The sequence below is a fragment of the Orcinus orca genome, chromosome 9, assembly GCF_937001465.1.
Source record: "Orcinus orca chromosome 9, mOrcOrc1.1, whole genome shotgun sequence".
NCBI lineage: Eukaryota > Metazoa > Chordata > Mammalia > Artiodactyla > Delphinidae > Orcinus > Orcinus orca.
In genome coordinates, this window is record NC_064567.1 from 46,169,258 (window position 1) to 46,189,286 (window position 20,029).

At 40.6% G+C, this 20,029-nt stretch overlaps 1 protein-coding gene across 9 annotated transcripts in view; it reads right to left on the bottom strand.

Moving 5' to 3' along the window:
- Positions 1-20,029, bottom strand: part of PLEKHA8 (pleckstrin homology domain containing A8) — a 100,281-nt gene that overhangs the window by 29,925 nt on the left and 50,327 nt on the right. For all 9 annotated transcript variants that reach the window (XM_049714852.1, XM_049714851.1, XM_049714850.1 and 6 more), the window contains 3 exons: positions 3,467-3,583; positions 2,289-2,444; positions 440-564 (listed from right to left, as the gene is read on the bottom strand). In XM_049714852.1, coding sequence (XP_049570809.1) covers positions 440-564; positions 2,289-2,444; positions 3,467-3,488 — 303 coding nt within the window. In that variant the 5' untranslated portion in view covers positions 3,489-3,583. The remainder of the gene's footprint in view (positions 1-439; positions 565-2,288; positions 2,445-3,466; positions 3,584-20,029) is intronic.

The window sequence follows — 20,029 nt, forward strand, 5'->3', positions numbered from 1 at the left end:
TCTCTACTCAAGCAGAACATCTATTACGGTGAAATAAAATCCTGTTACAGTCTCATCAGAGGTGACAGACACATATTACTGACAGACATGATGCTGTCACCTTAGGAGCCACATGCGTAGTATAGAAATGGCTCTGCCAGACAGCTAAGGCTATATTTTAGAAAGTTATGCAAACTGGAGAGACACATATTTTAGTACATCAGTACTAAATTTAAAAGTTCCAAAATTAGCAATTAATTAATCCTGAATTCATCCCAGGAAGGAAAACTATACGCTTCCATATGCTGAAATGCACACACTTCTTCTCTTTGTTGAAGTCTGTCACTTTTTTTCTCTGAAAAACAGTAAATTCCAAGGTAGGGATTATGTGAGAATAAGCAGCACCTGTAAGCAACATCTGGTGCTACTTGTCACGTGGCTAAGAAGAATGGTATTTTACCTCAGAATTGGACACACCAGTTGCGGTCACTTCTTTTGTTTTATCTACTTGCTGAACAAGAAGATCACAGTAGAGTCTTAGTTCCGACATTTTAGTTTTCAAGTTTTCAGTGTTTTCAGCAAACTCTAAATAACAAAATGATGAAAACGTAATTTAATTCCCAGAATAAATAACTGATATACTAGTTAGCGTACTATACAGATAAGTGAAATATAATCTATGCCTAAAGTCAGATGTTTATAGTATGGGTTACAGATATGACATCTTTGAAGTTATGGGAGCAAGAAAAAGAGAAAAAGGAGATTTCTAGTCTTCTGAAGTAATCTACATTATTTCTTGAGCCAACATATTTAATGATCACCAGTACAGGAAGAAGGAGACAGTATACCTCTGATCCACTTGTGTCAGAACTGGGAACAGTCAAGGGTTCACGGTTTTGGTCTCAGTTCTGCCACAGTTTTCCTATCTATAAAATGGGGTCACAGCTATCTATCCAGTGCTCAAAGCTGGGAAACAGTGTTCTGTAACATGCAATTACCACTAATAAGACAGCTTGTGAATTCAGAGGACTGGTCCAGCTTGCTGCCTGGCAAGGCGAACGGCACCCTCTGCACACCTGCTGCTCCTTCATTAGCACGGCACTCCAGCCATCCTGGCACTGAGGGCTCGGCTACAATCATAACTGCCTCTGCTTGCTTCTCCGTGAAAAAGCTGCACATTACCACCTGATCTGAGTCAGAGCTGACAGTGTCTAGAATTTGCTCTCGACTTAGCATTGAAAAACAACCAACAAATAGGTCATTTTACTGTGTCTACTTGAAGCGTTAAGCACATCTGCCATATGTGTCATGAGAAAGGTCCCCTGAAACACTTGTTCCCAGAGGCCCCTCTCTCCCACCAATCTTTTCAGGTGTACATTCGAGGCTGGGGGGCTGGGAAGGCAGAGCTCGGGCAGTAAGCCCTGGCACTCGTGACCCAGGCAAAATAGAAAGTTATGCCGTGGTTCTCAGGAGACCTAATGATGTTGAGTCAACGAGCATTAAGCAGCAGCAACCTGACAATTAAGTATCCATCTACCCCAGGAACAGGGCGGGGAAAGCGGGCTGTTACTGCAGGAAATACCAGATCCAAGGCTTCTCTGGCTCAGCTACTCTTTACCAAAAGTCAACTTTGTGCCAGACGAGGTACCTCATGGTAATCCTTCTAAGATAGGTAATTACCTCTTTTCAAAATATAAGGAAACTGAAGATTAGAGAGGTTAAGTGACCTATGTCAAGGTCACAAAGCCATGATTTGAACCCAGTTGTATCTGGCTCCAAAACCTGCATTCTTTCTACTATGACATGCTAAGAAAGAAGAGTCAGGTATAGACTGTTTAAGGTCCACTGAGATATACAGCACTTGCATGATATAAAAAGCTGGCTATGGGGGCTTCCCTGGGGGCGCAGTGGTGGAGAATCTGCTTGCCAAAGCAGGGGACACTGGTTCGAGCCCTGGTCTGGGAAGATCCCACATGCCGTGGAGCAACTAGGCCCGTGAGCCATGGCCGCTGAGCCTGCGCGTCCGGAGCCTGTGCTCCGCAACAAGAGAGGCAGCGACAGTGAGAGCCCGGCGCACCGCGATGAAGAGTGGCCCCCATTTGCCGCAACTAGAGAAAGCCCTCACACAGAAACGAAGACCCAACACAGCCAAAAATAAATAAATAAAATGCTGAATACATAACTACTTTAAAAAAAAAAAAAAGCTGGCTATGGCTAGGTGGTCAGAAGCAAGATAACAAATATGGGAACCCAGAGATGCCACTAGGTGATTCCCAGGGTTCCCAGTCCAGAGGACAATCAATACTTGCCTTTTTCTTTCTGGGTCCTACTGTCTGTCAGGCAAGCCTTGGCTGACCCCAAGGCTACCAGCCACCGTTGTCTCTCAGCCACACTTCTGGCCTTCAGGTAGAAATATTGTTCCCCAGGGATTATCAGGTCCATGCGTGTGTTATCTACAGAATGAACTGGGAGCAAGACATAGGGAGGTCAGAAACCCAGAAAAGCCCTATCTGGGTAGCCTCCACTCCACCCAAATTCTTGAGCTTAACTGGCGCGCCAGTCACTGAGAGCTTCTTCCAAGAGAGGATGTCAGCCCTTACTACTTCTCCTGGTTTATTTATCTCTTCCTAGAGGTCTCTGCTAATGGAGAGGGAAAACTCTGCAATTGGCTCCAAGGTCTCACCAGGACTTTGGCCTAAAGAAGAATCACCTAAATCTCCTTAGGATCATTTATAAGAGGAGAGAGGAAAAATCTCTCTTCTGGTGTGTGTGTGTGTGTAAAGTATGCTGCTCTGGGGCCAAAAAGGCTTGATGCAAACAAGTAAGGATGTGCTCTTTATCTCCTTGGGTTATTGAAAAGCAATCAAGAACACAAGAGTGTTCCTTTCTACTTTCCTTCACTAGTCTTATCAAAAATGTGAGAATTCCCTTAGAACACTTTAGGAGAAGAAACAAGCAAGCCACGCTCTCCTTCACCCCCAAGCCCCATGCCCCAAATTCCCTTCTAGTCGGTTTCTGAGCCACATCCTCTCAGCATGTCTCAAGATTCTCAAAACCAAGAAGAAAAGGCTATTTGTAGGTCTGTCAGGTGTTTGCTTGTTTAGTTTTGAGCATGGTGGTGGTGGTGAGAAGGTGTGTATGCGTCGTGATTTCAACACAGAAGTGTCTGATGTTGCAATAGAAAGACAAATAAGCTTAGCAAACTGCCACAAGCCCGAGGTGAGCAGGTGACCAAGGAATGAGCACTACATGTGTGGTTACTAAGCACACTGCTCTCATTTACTCTGACTACCTCTAAACCAAGCTCCCTGTAAAAACTCGCTGCAGTTTTAAGTCTTACTTGTAAGACTTTTTCTGGGGGACGTAACATTATATATCTTTATACTATGGGAGCAGCAAAGAAAGGCACACAGAAGCCAGTGGTTTTTTTTATTTTGGGGGAGAAACAGAAAGAACAATAAAACCTGCAAGTGTCTTGGCTTCTCACCTTGAATTTCACACACCGCCATCTGAATGCTCCCTTTGCAACCTTTCCAAGCATCTTCAGGAGAATCATAATAAGATAATATTCCCCCACAGAGAAGGAACCACCGAGGCTGCCAACCTGAAAACAGAAGCAAGAGCATGGTCTCAATTACTGCTTCCCAGGACATAGGAATAGGACCTAACAAAGGATGCTGGATTCTAGCTCCAAGGAACTTACATTCTGGGGGAAAATTCTAAGGGAAAGAAATAAGTTAGAAAAGATCTGTATGTTTGATCTCATTTTTGCATAGAAGTCTGGAAGGATCAGCAATAAATATGATGATTCTCTAGGTAATGGGATTACTTATGATTTTTATTCCTTTTTCCCCCTAATACAGTACTAGTAATCTTTGATTTTTACATTTTCTAAGATAAAAGATTATTATTTTCCAAAGATTATTGTTAACATACTTGCTCTCCTCCCCTCTGGTTAAGAAAAATTATTTCAAACCTAGAAATGAGATAAAAGATTATGCTGCCCTTTCAACATCATACGAAGTGCTGTCTAATAAGCCTGCCTAGGGTCATATGTTCCCTATGGAAAGATAACTTTAAACTTACTATTTGGTATTGATCCACTGAAATGGAATAATCTTAAAACATTCAAGGGCTTAACTACTTTTACTTCACAGCATTTCAGGGGACGAACCATATTCAGTGGAAACACACATCTTATCTAGTCCTCTTACACAACCTATGTTCTAGTCAAACCAAACTTACTTGCTGTGTGCCTGCCTCAGGGCTTTTGCTCAAACTGGATCTTCCTAAAATGTCATCCCTGACTACCTCTGCATAAGCCTTGTTAGTCTCCTCATCAGATGTATTTTTTCCTTCTCTGAAATGCCATAGGCTTTTAAGGATACATTTCTCTCACTAGACTCTTCTACAGCTGAGACAGCTGGAGGGAAGGCTGGTAGGCGCTTTGCGCAGAGCCCCAAGGGCTGCTCAGGTACATACCTGATGGGCCCTTGGGAACTGATTCACACCAGCTAAATACGTAAGTCACCAACTGATGTCACAGTAGTATTGTTAGGGAACCACTAACTGAAACCGCCCACCCTGGCCAGGCAGAATAATAACTGCTTGTGTGAGTTATTTCACAACAGGAGGTCTCAATAAGAAACACGGAACTGACCAGCTACCACCAGCTGGCAGAAGTCGGGAGGGGCCGAAAGGAGGGAGGAGATGCCAGCCATAATATGTCCTGCCGATGTCCCAGAAACCCTGACGCTGGAAACCACCTTGACTGAGAGATGCGTGCGTCACCAGGAATTGGACCAAATATGGGCACAAGCAAGATGACTGGCCAGAGAAAACCCGGCAAGCTAACCCCATTACCATAAAACCTGAGATGTGAGCTACGTGGCAGAGCAGTTCTCCTGGGTTTCCTTTGCCCGCTGCTCTCCCCCCAGGGGGCCCCTTCCCAATAAAGTCTTTTGCTTTGTCAGCACGTGTGTCTCCTCGGACAATTCATTCCCGGGTGTTAGACAAGAGCCCACTCTTGGGCCCTGGAAGGGGTTCCCCTTCTGGTAACAGGATCAATTTATTACGTTATAACAGAAGATTAGTACACTGCCTGGAGCACCCATAGCCTAAGATCATAGTTCGGGGAAACTTACATTTTTAATCAGGAGGCTGAATGGTCAGCACTAAATCTAAGCTCAGGCACAGGAGTTAGGTGGCAAGCGAGATGTTTCACTCATCATTTACTTCATCGGGGTCTGCTTTCTAGGAACCAGAACACTCAGGCCTGCTCAGGTACCACATCTCTCACTTCCTTAAACAAAACTGGATAAAGACCAATTCTCAATATCCACCCTCATACCAGTCACTGAAATACCCTTCCCTATAAGCCTTGTCAATCAAAGATGAGTAATGTATTCTACAACTATGGCTTATGTTCCTCTTATTCCATCTTATACTGGGGACTTCCTTCCCAGCGATGAACCTAGACCCTTTACTGGATATCAGGAGCCCCACGGCCTTATCTCAACACCCCCACAAGTTGATTACTGGCTAGAAAACCTCTTGGGGTGAACTTGAAAATTTTATTTCAGAAGGTGATGCTTCCTGACCTTGGCTTCAAATTTTACGGAAACACAAACCCGAGGGCTACTATTCTTGGCACAAACATTACAATCCAGGAAATCAAACTGATCATCAGATTGTCTTGTTGAGTAGATAATCAACACTCCTGGAGTCAGATATTATTAGTGATATTTTAGCCCTTTGCAAGAGAGTCATTATTTATACCTTATGCCATCTCCCCTCACTGAAACAGAAGAATCAATTCCTAAGAATCTGAGAAACGGAAAGGGCCTTTGAAATCACCTAGTCCAACCAGCTCATGTTACAGATAAGGAAACCAATCCCAGGTAGATTAAGTGACCTATCTAAAGTCACACAGGAAGTACACAACAGAGTTGGGAAGAAAACTATGTCTTTCTAACACTGTCCCTCCTGGCATAACAACCCCCAAGCCTTGACTCCCCATTGCTAGAAAGCTATCCTGGTATAGAACAGTAGCACCTTCTCCCTTACAGCTCAACTCCCATGATTATGTTTGGTGTGAACACTCTCCAAATCCATTATGACTCTCAAGTAGAGGGAGTTCAGCATACCCTCAATCATCATATTTTATAATTTAGGACCCCATCTGTATTAGTCTTGGTTCTCCAAAGAAACAGAACCAATAATATGTATGTATATCTATATATAATTTATTATAAGGAATTTTCTCATGCAATTATAGAGGCTGTAAAATTCCAAGATCTGCGGTCAGCAAGCTAGAGAATCAGGAGAGCCAATTTGTAATTCCAGTCCAAAAGTCATCAGGCTTGAGACCCAAGAAGAGCCAGTGTTTCAGTGAGACTGAGAAAACCGGAAAAGACCGGTATCCCAGCTCAACAATCAAGCAGGAGGAGCTACCCCTTACTCAGCCTTTTTGTTCTACTTAGGTCTCTGACTGACTGGATGAGATCCACTCACACTAGGGAAAGCGATTTACTTTACTCAGTCTATCAGTTCAAATGTTAATCTCATCCAGAAACACCCTCAGACACACCCAGAATGATGTTAGGTCAAATGTCTGGGCACCCCATGGCCCAGGCAAGTTGACACAAAAAATTAACCATCACATATCATTAATTTGAAGATAAACTAAAATATTTGCATGTGATGTGACCGACAAGGCTTAATTTCCAAAATACACAAATAGCTCATACAACTCAATAACAAAAAACAAACAACCCAATCAAAAAATGGGCAGAAGACCTAAACAGTCATTTCTCCAAAGAAGACATACAGATGACCAATAGGCACATGAAAAGATGCTCAATATCACTAATTATCAGAGAAATGCAAATCAAAACTACCATGAGGTGTCACCTCACACTGGTCAGAATGGCCATCATTAAAAAGTCTACAAATAATAAATGCTGGAGAGGGTGTGGAGAAAAGGGAACCCTGCTACACTGATGGTGGGGATGTAAATTGGTGCAGCCACTATGGAAAACAGTATGGGGGTTTCTTAAAAAACTAAAAACAGAGTTACTGTATGATCCAGCAATCCCACTCCTGGGCATATATCTGGAAAAGACTCTAATTCAAAAAGCTACATGCACCCCTATGTTCACAGCAGCACTATTTACAATAGCCAAGACATGGAAGCAACCTAAATGTCCATCAACAGATGAATGGATAAAGAAGATGTGGTGTGTGTACACACACACACACACACACACACACACACACACACACACACAAAGGAATACTCAGCCATAAAAAAGAATGAAAAAATTCCATTTACAGCTACACGGATGGACCTAGAGATTATCATACTAAGTGAAGTAAATCAGAGAAAGACAAATATCATATGATATCACTTATGTGTGAAATCTAAAATAAGATACGAATGAACTTACAAAACAGTAATAGACTCAGACATAGAAAACAAACTTATGGTTATCAAAGGGTTATCAAAGGGGGAGGGATAAATTAGGAGTTTGGGATTAGCAGATGCAAACTACTGTATAGAAAATAGATAAACAACAAGGTCCTAATGTATAGCACAGGGAATTGTATTCAATATCTCTTCTAACAACCTATAATGGAAAAGAATATGAAAAAGAAAATATATATATATAACTGAGTCACTGTGCTGTATACCAGAAACTAACACATTGTAAATCAATTATACTTCAATTAAATAAAAAACAAAAAATAACCTGCCCATTAAGCAATGACATGATACTCATTCTCAGATGCTTCATGACTTCAGAGCTGTTGGAATGTGAAAAAGAATGCCTAAAAATTGAAAAAATGTGGTATAAACTAGGTTTATCTTACAGGAATCTGAAAAATGTTAAATAACCCAAACACACACACACACACACACACACACACACACACACGCACACAGCACAGCTGCAATATATTTTAAAAGTAGCTTGTAAATGATAATAGTAACTAAAATAATACCTTCTCTGTAATAGGTTCTGTATTTACCTAGGAAAAGTTATAATGACACTAGAAGAGTTTCAATTATTTTATTCTGTAGTTTGTAACTATAAAAACTATGACCAAGAAAAACTTTTCCTTAAAGCATAAAGTTCCTAGAATTTCAGAAGGCATGTTAAGAGACCACAGACATCTCATTCCCATTATCTGAGATTTAATGGCAGAGTAATGGAGAGTCCAGAGTAATGTAGAGACACACTGCTCTTTCACGATGTACACTCCTGGGAAGCTCAGATACAGCTCAGGAATGATGCATGAATTGCATGAGAAAAGAGGCATGCATGATGAAGAGGCCATTAATGCACTTCCTGTTTTAAATTAATCTGCTGTTACCTTGGTTTGGGTGATGGCTAATTTCATGTATGAACTTGACTGGCCTACCAGATGCTCAGATAGCTGGTAAACCATTATTTCTGGGTGTGTCTGTGAGGGGGTCTCTGGGAGATATTAGCATTTGGATCGGCAGACTGAGTAAAGACTGCCATCAACAATGCGGGTGGACATCATCCAATCTAATGAGGGCCTGAGTAGAACAGAAAGGCAGAGGAAGGGTGAATCTCCTCTCTGTGCCTGAGCTGCAACATCCATCTTCTCCTGCCCTGGACACTGATGCTTCTCATTCTTGGGCTTTTAGACCCAGACCAGGACTTGAACCATCCACCACCCTCGATTCTCAGGCCTGTAAACTCAGACTGAATTGTGTTACCAGCCCTCCTGGTTCTCCAGCTTGCTGAGAAAAGACTGTAGGACTTCACAGTCTCCGTAACTGCATGAGCCAATTCCTATCATAAATCTCCTCATATGTATATATATGGTTCTGTTTCTCTGGAGAACCCTAACACACTTGAAAATGATAAAAGATTCAAGGTAACCAAAGAGCAGATGAAAACTGGGGGTCTATACCAGTCCCTGATCCATTCAATTACCATTAGACTATCTTCCTGTCCAACCCTACTCCCTTTTTTTGCCATCCCTTACTAGACATGGAAAGTGGTGTCAGCCAAACTCCCTGCTTAGAAGATTAGACAAGAAACTTCCATGAGCAGGGAAAAGTTTTAGCTCATATAAGCTACTGCTGCCAGGGATGGGCTAGGGGGTTAAAGTATTTAAATGCCCATTTCACATATTTTGTATTATCTTGGATTATTTCACTATACAAGGTACAGTGGACATTTATTTTTGGCAACCCAGCATCCACCTCCCACATTTCTGTTCCTGAAAACCCCCTTCTGCACACTCTATCCATGTAGTTTGGGTTGGGCTGACTAGCCCCAGGGTGGGCCTATGATTCAGGCTTAAATGGAGCTTCACATCCCCTTTCCTCAATGATATGTTCCAAGACAGGCAAGGGACCCAACCAGAAATAATTCTGGGACTTTTGCTGGGACTGGGGAAAGGTGGAGAGAAATGGAGACTGTCTCTCTTTTTTCTTTGGTCTCAAAGATGTTTACTGGAGCTGCTGGAAGGCATTTTGCCATCACCTGGACCTAAACATGATCGACACATACAAGGAAAGCAGGTGGGAGGATCTGAGGGAGGCAGGGAAAGGAAGCAAATCTAGATGACATTTTTTGAACACTTCAATCAGACTGTGTAATACCTATAGATAAGATACCCTCTGGACTTTTCATTTACATGGACTAATAGATGTCCATTTTTCACTTCAACCCTGAGTTGGATTTTTCTTTAATATTTCTAAGGTATCACATGATTATCTCACTAAATGTATAAAAAGCATTTGACAGAATCTAATACCCTTTCATAATAAAAACTCTTAACAAACTAGGTATAGAAGGGAACTTCTTCAACCTGATAAAGGCATCTACAAAAACCCCACAGCTAACATCACACCCAATGACAAAAGACTGGATGTTTTTCCCCTGAGATCAGGAGTAAGATAAAGGTGCTTGCTTTCACCACTTCTATTTAACACTGTATTGGAAGTTCTAGCCAGGGCAATTAGACTACAAAAGGCATCCAGAGAGGAAGGGAAGAAGCAAATCTACCTCTTCACAGACATGCTCCTGTATATTAAAAAAAAAAAAAAAAAAAAAGGAATCCACTTAAAAAACTATTAGAATAAATGAGTTCAGCAAAGTTGCAAGATATAAGACCAATACATGCGGAAGACCTTCAAGATGGCAAAGGAGTAAGATGTGCAGATCACCTTCCTCCTCACAAATACCTCAAAAATACATCTACATATGGAACAGCTCCTACAGAACACCTACTGAACGCTGGCAGAAGACCTCAGACCTCCCAAAAGGCAAGAAACTTTGCACGTACCTGGGTAGGGCAAAAGGAAAAATAGACACAAAAGAAAAGGCATGTGACGTGCCATGTCTGGGAGGGAGCTGTGAAGGAGGAAAACTCTCCACACACTAGGAGGCCCCCTCACTGGTGGAGACAAGGGGTGGCGGGGTGGGGGGAGGCTTTGGAGCCACGGAGGAGAGCGCAGTAACAGGGGTGCAGAGGGCAAAGCAGAGAGATTCCCACACAGAGGATCGGTGCCGACCAGCACTCACCAGCCTGAGAGGCTTGTCTTCTTACCTGCCGGGGCGGCTGGGGGCTGGGAGCTGAGGCTCGGGCTTTGGAGGTCGGATACCAGGGAGAGGACTGGGGTTGGCTGCGTGAACACAGTCTGAAGGGGGCTAGTGCGCCACAGATAGCCGCGAGGGAGTCCAGGAAAAAGTCTCAAACTGCCTAAAAGTAAAGAGACCACTGTTTCGGGGTGCGCGAGGAGAGGGGATTCAGAGCACCGCCTAAACGAGCTCAAGAGATGGGCGCTAGCCGCGTCTATCAGTGTGGAGCCCAGAGACGGGCATGAGACACTAAGGCTGCTGGTGCAGCCACCAAGAAGCCTGTGTGCAAGCACAGGTCGCTATCCGCACCTCCTTTCCCGGGAGCCTGTGCAGCCCGCCACTGCCAGGGTCCTGTGACCCAGGTACAACTTCTCCGGGAGAACACATGGCATGTCTCAGGTTGGTGCAACGTCACGCTGGCCTCTGCCGCCACATGGTCGCCCCGCATTCCGTACCCTGCCCTCCACCCTGAGTGAGGCAGAGGCCCCTAATCAGCTGCTCCTTTAACCCCCTGCTGTCTGAGGGAAGAACAGACACACTTAGAAGACCTACACGCAGAGGCGCGTCCAAAACCAAAGCTGAACCCCGGGAGCTGTACGAACAAAGAAGAGAAAGGGAAATCTCTCCCAGCAGCCTCGGGAGCAGTGGATTAAATCTCCACAATCAACTTGATGTACCCTGTATCTCTGGAATAGCTGAATAGACAACGAATCATCCCAAATTGAGAAGGTGGACTTTGGGAGCAGCTGTAGACTTTGGGTTTGCTTTCTGCGTCTAATTTGTTTCTGGCTTTATGTTTATCTTACTTTGGTATTTAGAGACTATCATCATTAGCAGATTTGTTTATTGATTGGGTTTCTCTCTTTCTTTTTTATGTATATATTTTTCTTTTTCTCTCTTTGTGAGTGTGTATGTGCATGCTTCTTTGTGTGATTCTGTCTATATAGGTGTGCTTTTACCATTAGTCCTAGGGTTCTGTCTGTCCATTTTCTTTTAGTATAGTTTTTAGCGCTTGTTATCACTGGTGGATTTGTTTATTGGTTTAGCTGCTCTCTTCTTATTTTTTTTAATTACTTTTAAAAATTTTAATCATTTAAAAAATTTTTGACTTTAATAACTTTATTTATTTTTCTTTTTTTTTCTCCCTTTTCTTCTGAGCCATGTGGCTGACAGAGTCTTGGTGCTACAGCAGGGTGTCAGGCCTGAGCCTCTGAGGTGGGAGAGCCAAGTTCAGGACACTGGTCCCCCAGAGACCTCCCGGGCCCTCATAATATCAATCGGCGAAAGCTCACCCACAGACCTCCGTCTCAACACTGAGACCCAGCTCCAGCCAATGACCAGCAATCTCCATTGCAGGACACCCCATGCCAAACAACTAGCAAGACAGGAACACAACCCCACCCATTGGCAGAGAGGCTGCCTAAAATCATACTAAGTTCACAGAAACCCAAAAACACACCACCAGATGTGGTCCTGCCCACGAGAAAGACAAGTACTAGCCTCATCCACCAGAACACAGGCACAAGTCCCACCCACCAGGAAGCCTACACAAGGCACTGAACCAACCTTACCCACTGCAGGCAGACACCAAAAACAATGGGAACTACGAACCTGCAGCCTGCGAAAAGGAGACCCCAAACACAGTAAGTTAAGCAAAATGAGAAGACAGAGAAATACACAGCAGATGAAGGAGCAAGGTGAAAACCCAAACCAAATGAAGACCAAATGAAGAGGAAATAGGCAGTCTACCTGAAAAAGAATTCAGAGTAATGATAGTAAAGATGATCCAAAATCTTGGAAATAGAATGGAGAAAATACAAGAAATGTTTAACAAGGACCTAGAAGAATGGAAGAGCAAACAAACAATGATGAACAACACAATAACTGAAATTTAAAATGCTCTACAAGGAATCAATAGCAGAATAACTGAGGCAGAGAACGGATAAGTGGCTTGGAAGATAAAATAGTGGAAATAACTACCACAGAGCAGAATAAAAAAGAATTAAAAGAATTGAGGACAGGGGCTTCCCTGGTGGCACAGTGGTTGAGAGTCCGCCTGCCGATGCAGGGGACACGGGTTCGTGCCCCAGTCCAGGAAGATTCCACATGCTGCGGAGCGGCTAGGCCCATGAGCCATGGCTGCTGAGCCTGCGCATCTGGAGCCTGTGCTCTGCAACGGGAGAGGCCACAACAGTGAGAGGCCCGTGTACCGCAAAAAAAAAAAGAATTGAGGACAGTCTCAGAGACCTCTGGGACAACATTAAATGCACCAGCATTCAAATTATAGGGGTCCCAGAAGAAGAAGAGAAAAAGAAAGGTACTGAGAAAATATTTGAAGAGATTATAGTTGAAAATTTCCCTAATATGGGAAAGGAATTGGTTAATCAAGTCCAGGAAGCACAGAGAGTCCCATGCAGGATAAATCCAAGGAGAAACAAGCCAAGACACATATTAATCAAACTATCAAAAATTAAATACAAAGAAAAAATATTAAAAGCAGCAAGGGAAAAACAACAAATAACATACAAGGGAATCCCCATAAGGTTAAAAGCTGATCTTTCAGCAGAAACTCTGCAAGCCAGAAGGGACTGGCAGGACATATTTAAAGTGATGAAAGGCAAAAACCGACAACCAAGATTACTCTACCCAGCAAGGATCTCACTCAGATTCGATGGAGAAATTAAAATCTTTACAGACAAGCAAAAGCTAACAGAATTAGCATCACAGACCAGCTTTACAACAAATGGTAAAGGAACTTCTCCAGGCAGGAAACACAAGGAAAAGACCTACAATAACAAACCCAAAATAATTAAGAAAATGGTAATTGGAACATACATATCGATAGTTACCTGAAATGTAAATGGATTAAATGCTCCAACCAAAAGACATAGACTGGCTGAATGGATATAAAAACAAGACCTGTATATATGCTGTCTACAAGAGACCAACTTCAGACCCAGGGGCACATACAGACTGAAAGTGAGGGGATGGAAAAAGATATTCCATGCAAATGGAAATCAAAAGAAAGCTGAAGTAGAAATTCTTATATCAGACAAAATAGACTTTAAAATAAATACTATTACAAGAGACAAAGAAGGACATTACATAATGATCAAGGGATCAATCCAAGAAGAAGATATAAGAATTGTAAATATTTATGCACCCAACATAGAAGCGCCTCAATGCTTAGGACAAATGCTAACAGCCATTAAAGAGGAAACTGACAGTAACACACTAATAGAAGGGGACTTTAACAGCCCACTTTCACCAATGGACAGATCATCCAAAACGAAAATAAATAAGGAAACAAGCTTTAAATGACACATTAAAGAAGATGGACTTAACTGATATTTATAGGACATCCCATCCAAAAACAACAGAATACATTTTCTTCTCAAGTGCTCATGGAACATTCTCCATGACAGATCATATCTTGGATCACAAATCAAGCTTTGGTAAACTTACAGAAACCGAAATCACATCAAGTATCTTTTCCGACCACAATGCTATGAGACTAGACATCAATTACAGGAAAAAAACTGTAAAAAATACAAACACATAGAGGCTAAACAATACATTACTTAATAACCAAGAAATCACTGAAGAAATCAAAGAGGAAATAAAAAAATACCTAAAAACAAATGATAATGAGAACATGATGGCCCAAAACCTATGGGCTGCAGCAAAAGCAGTTCTAAGAGGGAAGTTTATAGCAATACAATCCTACCTCAAAAAACAAGAAACATCTTAAATAAACAACCTAACCGTACACCTAAACCAATTAGAGAAAGAAAAAAAAAGAAACCCAAAGTTAGCAGAAGGAAAGCAATCATAAATATCAGATCAGAAATAAATGAAAAAGAAATGAAGGAAACGATAGCAAAGATCAATAAAATTAAAAGCTGGTTCTTTGAGAAGATAAAAAAAAATTGATAAACCATTAGCCAGATTCATCAAGTAAAAAGGGAGAAGACTCAATAGAATTAGAAATAAAAAAGGAGAAGTAACAACTGACACTGCAGAAATACAAAGGATCATGAGAGATTACTACAAGCAACTACATGCCAATAAAATGGACAACCTGGAAGAAATGGACAAATTCTTAGAAAAGCACAACCTTCCGAGACTGAACCAGGAAGAAATAGAAAATAGGAACAGACCAATCACAGCACTGAAATTGAAACTGTGATTAAAAATCTTCCAACAAACAAAAGCCCAGGACCAGATGGCTTCACAGGCAAATTCTATCAAACATTTAGAGAAGAGCTAACACCTATCCTTCTCAAACTTCCAAAATACAGCAGAGGGAGGAACACTCCCAAACTCAATCTACAAGGCCACCATCACCCTGATACCAAAACCAGACAAAGATGTCACAAAAAAAGAAAACTACAGGCCAATATCACTGATGAACACAGATGCAAAAATTCTCAACAAAATACTAGCAAACAGAATCCAACAGCACATTAAAAGGATCAAGTGGGGTTTATCCCAGGAATATAAGGATTCTTCAATATATTCAATTCAATCAATGTGTTAAACCATATTAACAAATTGAAGGATAAAAACCATATGATAATCTCAATAGATGCAGAAAAAGCTTTTGACAAAATTCAACACGTATGTATGATAAAAAACCTAGATAGTAGGAACAGAGGGAACTTACCTCAACATAATAAAGGCCATATGACAAACTCACAGCCAACATACTTCTCAATGGTGAAAAACTGAAACCATTTCCACTAAGATCAGGAACAAGACAAGGTTGCCCACTCTCACCACTCTTCTTCAACATAGTTTTGGAAGTCTTAGCCACAGCAATCAGAGAAGAAAAAGAAATAAAAGGAATCCAAATCGGAAAAGAAGAAGTAAAACTGTCACTGTTTGCAGATGACATGATACTATACGTAGAGAATCCTAAAGATGCTACCAGGGAACTACTAGAGCTAATCAATGAATTTGGTAAAGTAGCGGGATACAAAATTAATGCACAGAAATCTCTTGCATTCCTATACACTAATGATGAAAAATCTGAAATAGAAATTAAAGAAACACTCTCTTTTACCACTGCAACAAAAGGAATTAAATACCTAGGAATAAACCTACCTAAGGAGACAAAAGATCTGTATGCGGAAAACTATATGACACCGATGAAAGAAATTAAAGATGATAGAAATAGATGGAGAGATATACCATGTTCTTGGATTGGAAGAATCAACATTGTGAGAATGACTATACTACCCAAAGCAATCTAAGATTCAATGCAATCCCTATCAAACTACCAATGGCATTTTTCACAGAACTAGAACAAAAAATTTCACAATTTGTATGGAAACACTAAAGACCCCGAATAGCCAAAGCAATCTTGAGAAAGAAAAACAGAGCTGGAGGAATCAGGCTCCCTGACTTCAGATTATACTACAAAGCAACAGTAATCAGGACAGTATGGTACTGGCACTAAAACAGAAATATAGATCAATGGAACAGTATAGAAAGCCCAGAGATAAACCCACGCACATATGGTCACCTTATCTTTGATAAAAGAGGCAAGAATATACAATGGAGAAAAGACAGCCTCTTCAACAAGTGGTGCTGGGAAAACTGGACAGCTACATGTAAAAGAATGAAATTAGAGCACTCCCTAACACCATACACAAAAATAAACTCAAAATGGATTAGAAACCTAAATGTAAGGCCAGACACTATCAAACTCTTAGAAGAAAACATAGGCAGAACACTCTATGACATAAATCACAGCAAGATCCTTTTTGACCCACCTCCTAGAGAAAGGGAAATAAAAACAAAAATAAATAAATTGGGCCTAATGAAACTTCAAAGCTTTTGCACAGCAAAGGAAACCATAAACAAGACGAAAAGACAACCCTCAGAATGGGAGAAAATATTTGCAAATGAAGCAAGTGACAAAGGATTAATCTCCAAATATTCAAGCAGCTCATGCAGCTCAATATCAAAAAAACAAACTACCCAATCCAAAAATGGGCAGAAGACCTAAATAGACATTTCTCCAAAGAAGATATACAGAGTGCCAACAAACACATGAAAGGATGCTCAACATCACTAATCATTAGAGAAATGCAAATCAAAACTGCAATGATGTATCACTTCACACCAGTCAGAATGGCCATCATCAAAAAGTCTACAAAGAATAAATGCTGGAGAGGGTGTGGAGAAAAGGGAAACCTCTTGCACTGTTGTTGGGAATGTAAATTGATACAGCCACTATGGAGAACAGTATGGAGGTTCCTTAAAAAACTAAAAATAGAACTACCATATGACCCACCAATCCCACTACTGGGCATATACCCTGAGAAAACCATAATTCAAAAAGAGTCATGTACCATCATGTTCATTGCAGTGCTATTTACAATAGCCAGAACATGGAAGCAACCTAAGTGTCCACTGACAGATGAATGGATAAAGAATGGCACATATATACAATGCAATATTACTGAGCCATACAAAGAAACGAAACTGAGTTATTTGTAGTGAGGTGGATGGACCTAGAGTCTGTCATACAGAGTGAAGTAAGTCAGAAAGAGAAAAACAAATACTGTATGCTAACACATATATATGGAATCTAAAAAAAATAGTGTGAAAAACCTAGGGGCAGGACAGGAATAAACACGCAGACGTGGAGAGTGGACTTGAGGACATGGGGAGGGGTAAGTGTGGGCTGGGACGAGGTGAGAGAGTGGCATGGACATATATATTACCAAATATAGAATGGATGGCTGGTGGGAAGCAGCTGCTTAGCACAGGGAGATCAGCTCGGTGCTTTGTGACCACCTAGAGGGTTGGGATGGGGAGGCTGGGAGGGAGACGCAAGAGGGAGGGGATACGGGGATATGTGTATATGTATGGCTGATTCACTTTGTTATACAGCAGAAGCTAACGCACCATTGTAGAGCAATTATATTGTAATAAAGATATTGGGGAGAAAAAAAGACCAATATACACATATCAATTGTACTTCTATATAGTTGCAATGAACAATCTGAAAATGAAATTAAGAATATAATTTCAGGACTTCCCGTGTGGCACAGTGGTTAAGAATCCGCCTGCCAATGCAGGGGACACGGGTTTGATCCCTGGTCGGGGAAGATCCCACATGCCGTGGAGCAACTAAGCCCATGTGCCACAACTACTGAGCCTGTGCTCTAGAGCCAGTGAGCCACAACTATTGAGCCTGCAAGCCACAATTACTGAAGCCTGCGTGCCTAGAGTCCGCGCTCCACAACAATAGAAGCCACCACAATGAGAAGCCCACACACTACAATGAAGAGTAGCCCCTGCTCTGCACAACTAGAGAAAGCCCACGCACAGCAACGAAGACCCAACACAGCCCAAAATAAAAAATTTAAAAAAGTTTTGAAAAGAAAATAATTTCATTTACAATATCAAAAAGAACATAACAAGAATAAACTTAATAAAAGAAGTGTAAAACTTATACTCTGATAACTACAAAACATTATTCAAAGAAATTAAAGATTTGAAGATCATTATTCTGAAACTGTTAACAGCTTGCTTTTTTCTCACGTAGTGCAAATGTCTTTTTATACTTAATTGACAGCAATTGTTTGCAAGTCATTTTTCAGTTCAAGTAATGTTGAACAGTATGTATTTTTTCAGTGAGCACAATTTTCTTTAAAAAATGCACTTATATTTGGATCTAAAATGGCATAGCTCATGTTGGTTTTGCACTATATTTTCTTCCTTTTTTATTTCACAACAGTCACCATTTTAAAATCAAAATTTCTAAATAGAGATGCCCTTATTTCTTTAAAGATCCAAACCAAAAAAAGGGATTACTTGTGAGTCATACTCATGTCTGACTGTAGCTTTCCTTATTTTTTACTCAGCAGTCTTGTGACAAGTAGCTCATCCAAACACATCACTTAAAAAAATTAAAAAACTATTCCATTTAAAAGACACTTAAATTTTTTAGTATTTATTTCAAAATTTATGCATAGTGAAATTTCTTCTTTGGTTAACAGTTCTGTGCTTTGATAAATTCATAGTTGTCTAACGACTACCATAATAATCAAGATACAGAAAAACTCCATTATCCTCCCCTTAAAATTCCTTTGTGCTACCCCTTTGTAGCCAAGCCCTCCCCCAACACTTTACCTCTGGCCAACCACCGTTATGTTTTCAATTTAAGTTGAAAATATTTTCTAATTTTCTTGGAGACTTCTTCTTTGACCCACAGGTTATTTAAAAGTGTACTGTTTAATTTCCTAATGTTTGGGGATTTCCTACATCTTCCTCTTATTGATTTCTAGTTTACTTTTTGTAAAGACACAGAACATTCTTTTAAATTTGGTAAGGTTTCTACTATGCCCGGAATATGGTGAATTTTAGTGAATATTCCATGTGCATTTGAAAAAATGCAGTATTCTGCTGTTGTGAGACTCTTCTATACTGTTAATTAGGTCAATTTGGTTGACAGTGTTCTGATCTTCTATATCTTTGTGTGATTTACTGCCTACTTGTTCTATGGATTACTCAAAGAAGAATGCTGAAGTTTCCAAGTTTAATTGTGGATCTATTTCTCCTTTCAGTTCTATCAGTTTTTGCTTCATATATGTTGACAATATGCTTTTAGTTAGATACACATTTAGGATTCATGTCTTTTTGATGAACTGATCCTTTTATAATTACGCAATGTCTTCTTTATCCTTTGCAATTTTCCCTGTTCTGAGGTCTACTTTGTCTATGTTAATACAGTCAATTCAACTTTCTTTTGATTAGTGTTTGCATGGTATACCTTTTCCTATTTTTTTTTTTTTTGTGGAATCTAAAAAAAAATACAAATGAATTTATTTATAAAACAGAAACAGACTCACAGACATAGAAAACAAACTTAACAGTTACTAAAGGGGAAATGAGAGGAGGGATAAATTAGGAGCATGGGATTAACAGATACACACTACTATATATAAAATAAACAACAACAATTTACTGTATAGCACAGGAAACAATAGTCAATATCTTATATATAACCTATAATGGAAAATAATCTGAAAATACATACATATAACTGAATCAGTTTGCTGTACACCTGAAATTAATACAGTGTTGTAAATCAACTATGCTTCAATTTAAAAAAAAAGAGGACAAATGGAAGTCTCACAAATCTAGCTCCTCTGTCAGATCACAATCTGTTTCCCCCCAAAATAGCCACTGTTGTTTCTTGTGTATTCTTTTAGGAAAAAGTGCATTTACAAATATGAGCATATCCTTTGTTTTTTAAATTTACATAAAAGGGATCTCTCTCTCTCTCTCTCTCTCTCTCTCTCTCTCTCTCTCACTCTCACACACACACACACACACACACACACACACATTGCCCCTTGTTATCACTCACCAATGTCTGTAAGAAAATGCCTTGCAAGACATTGAAT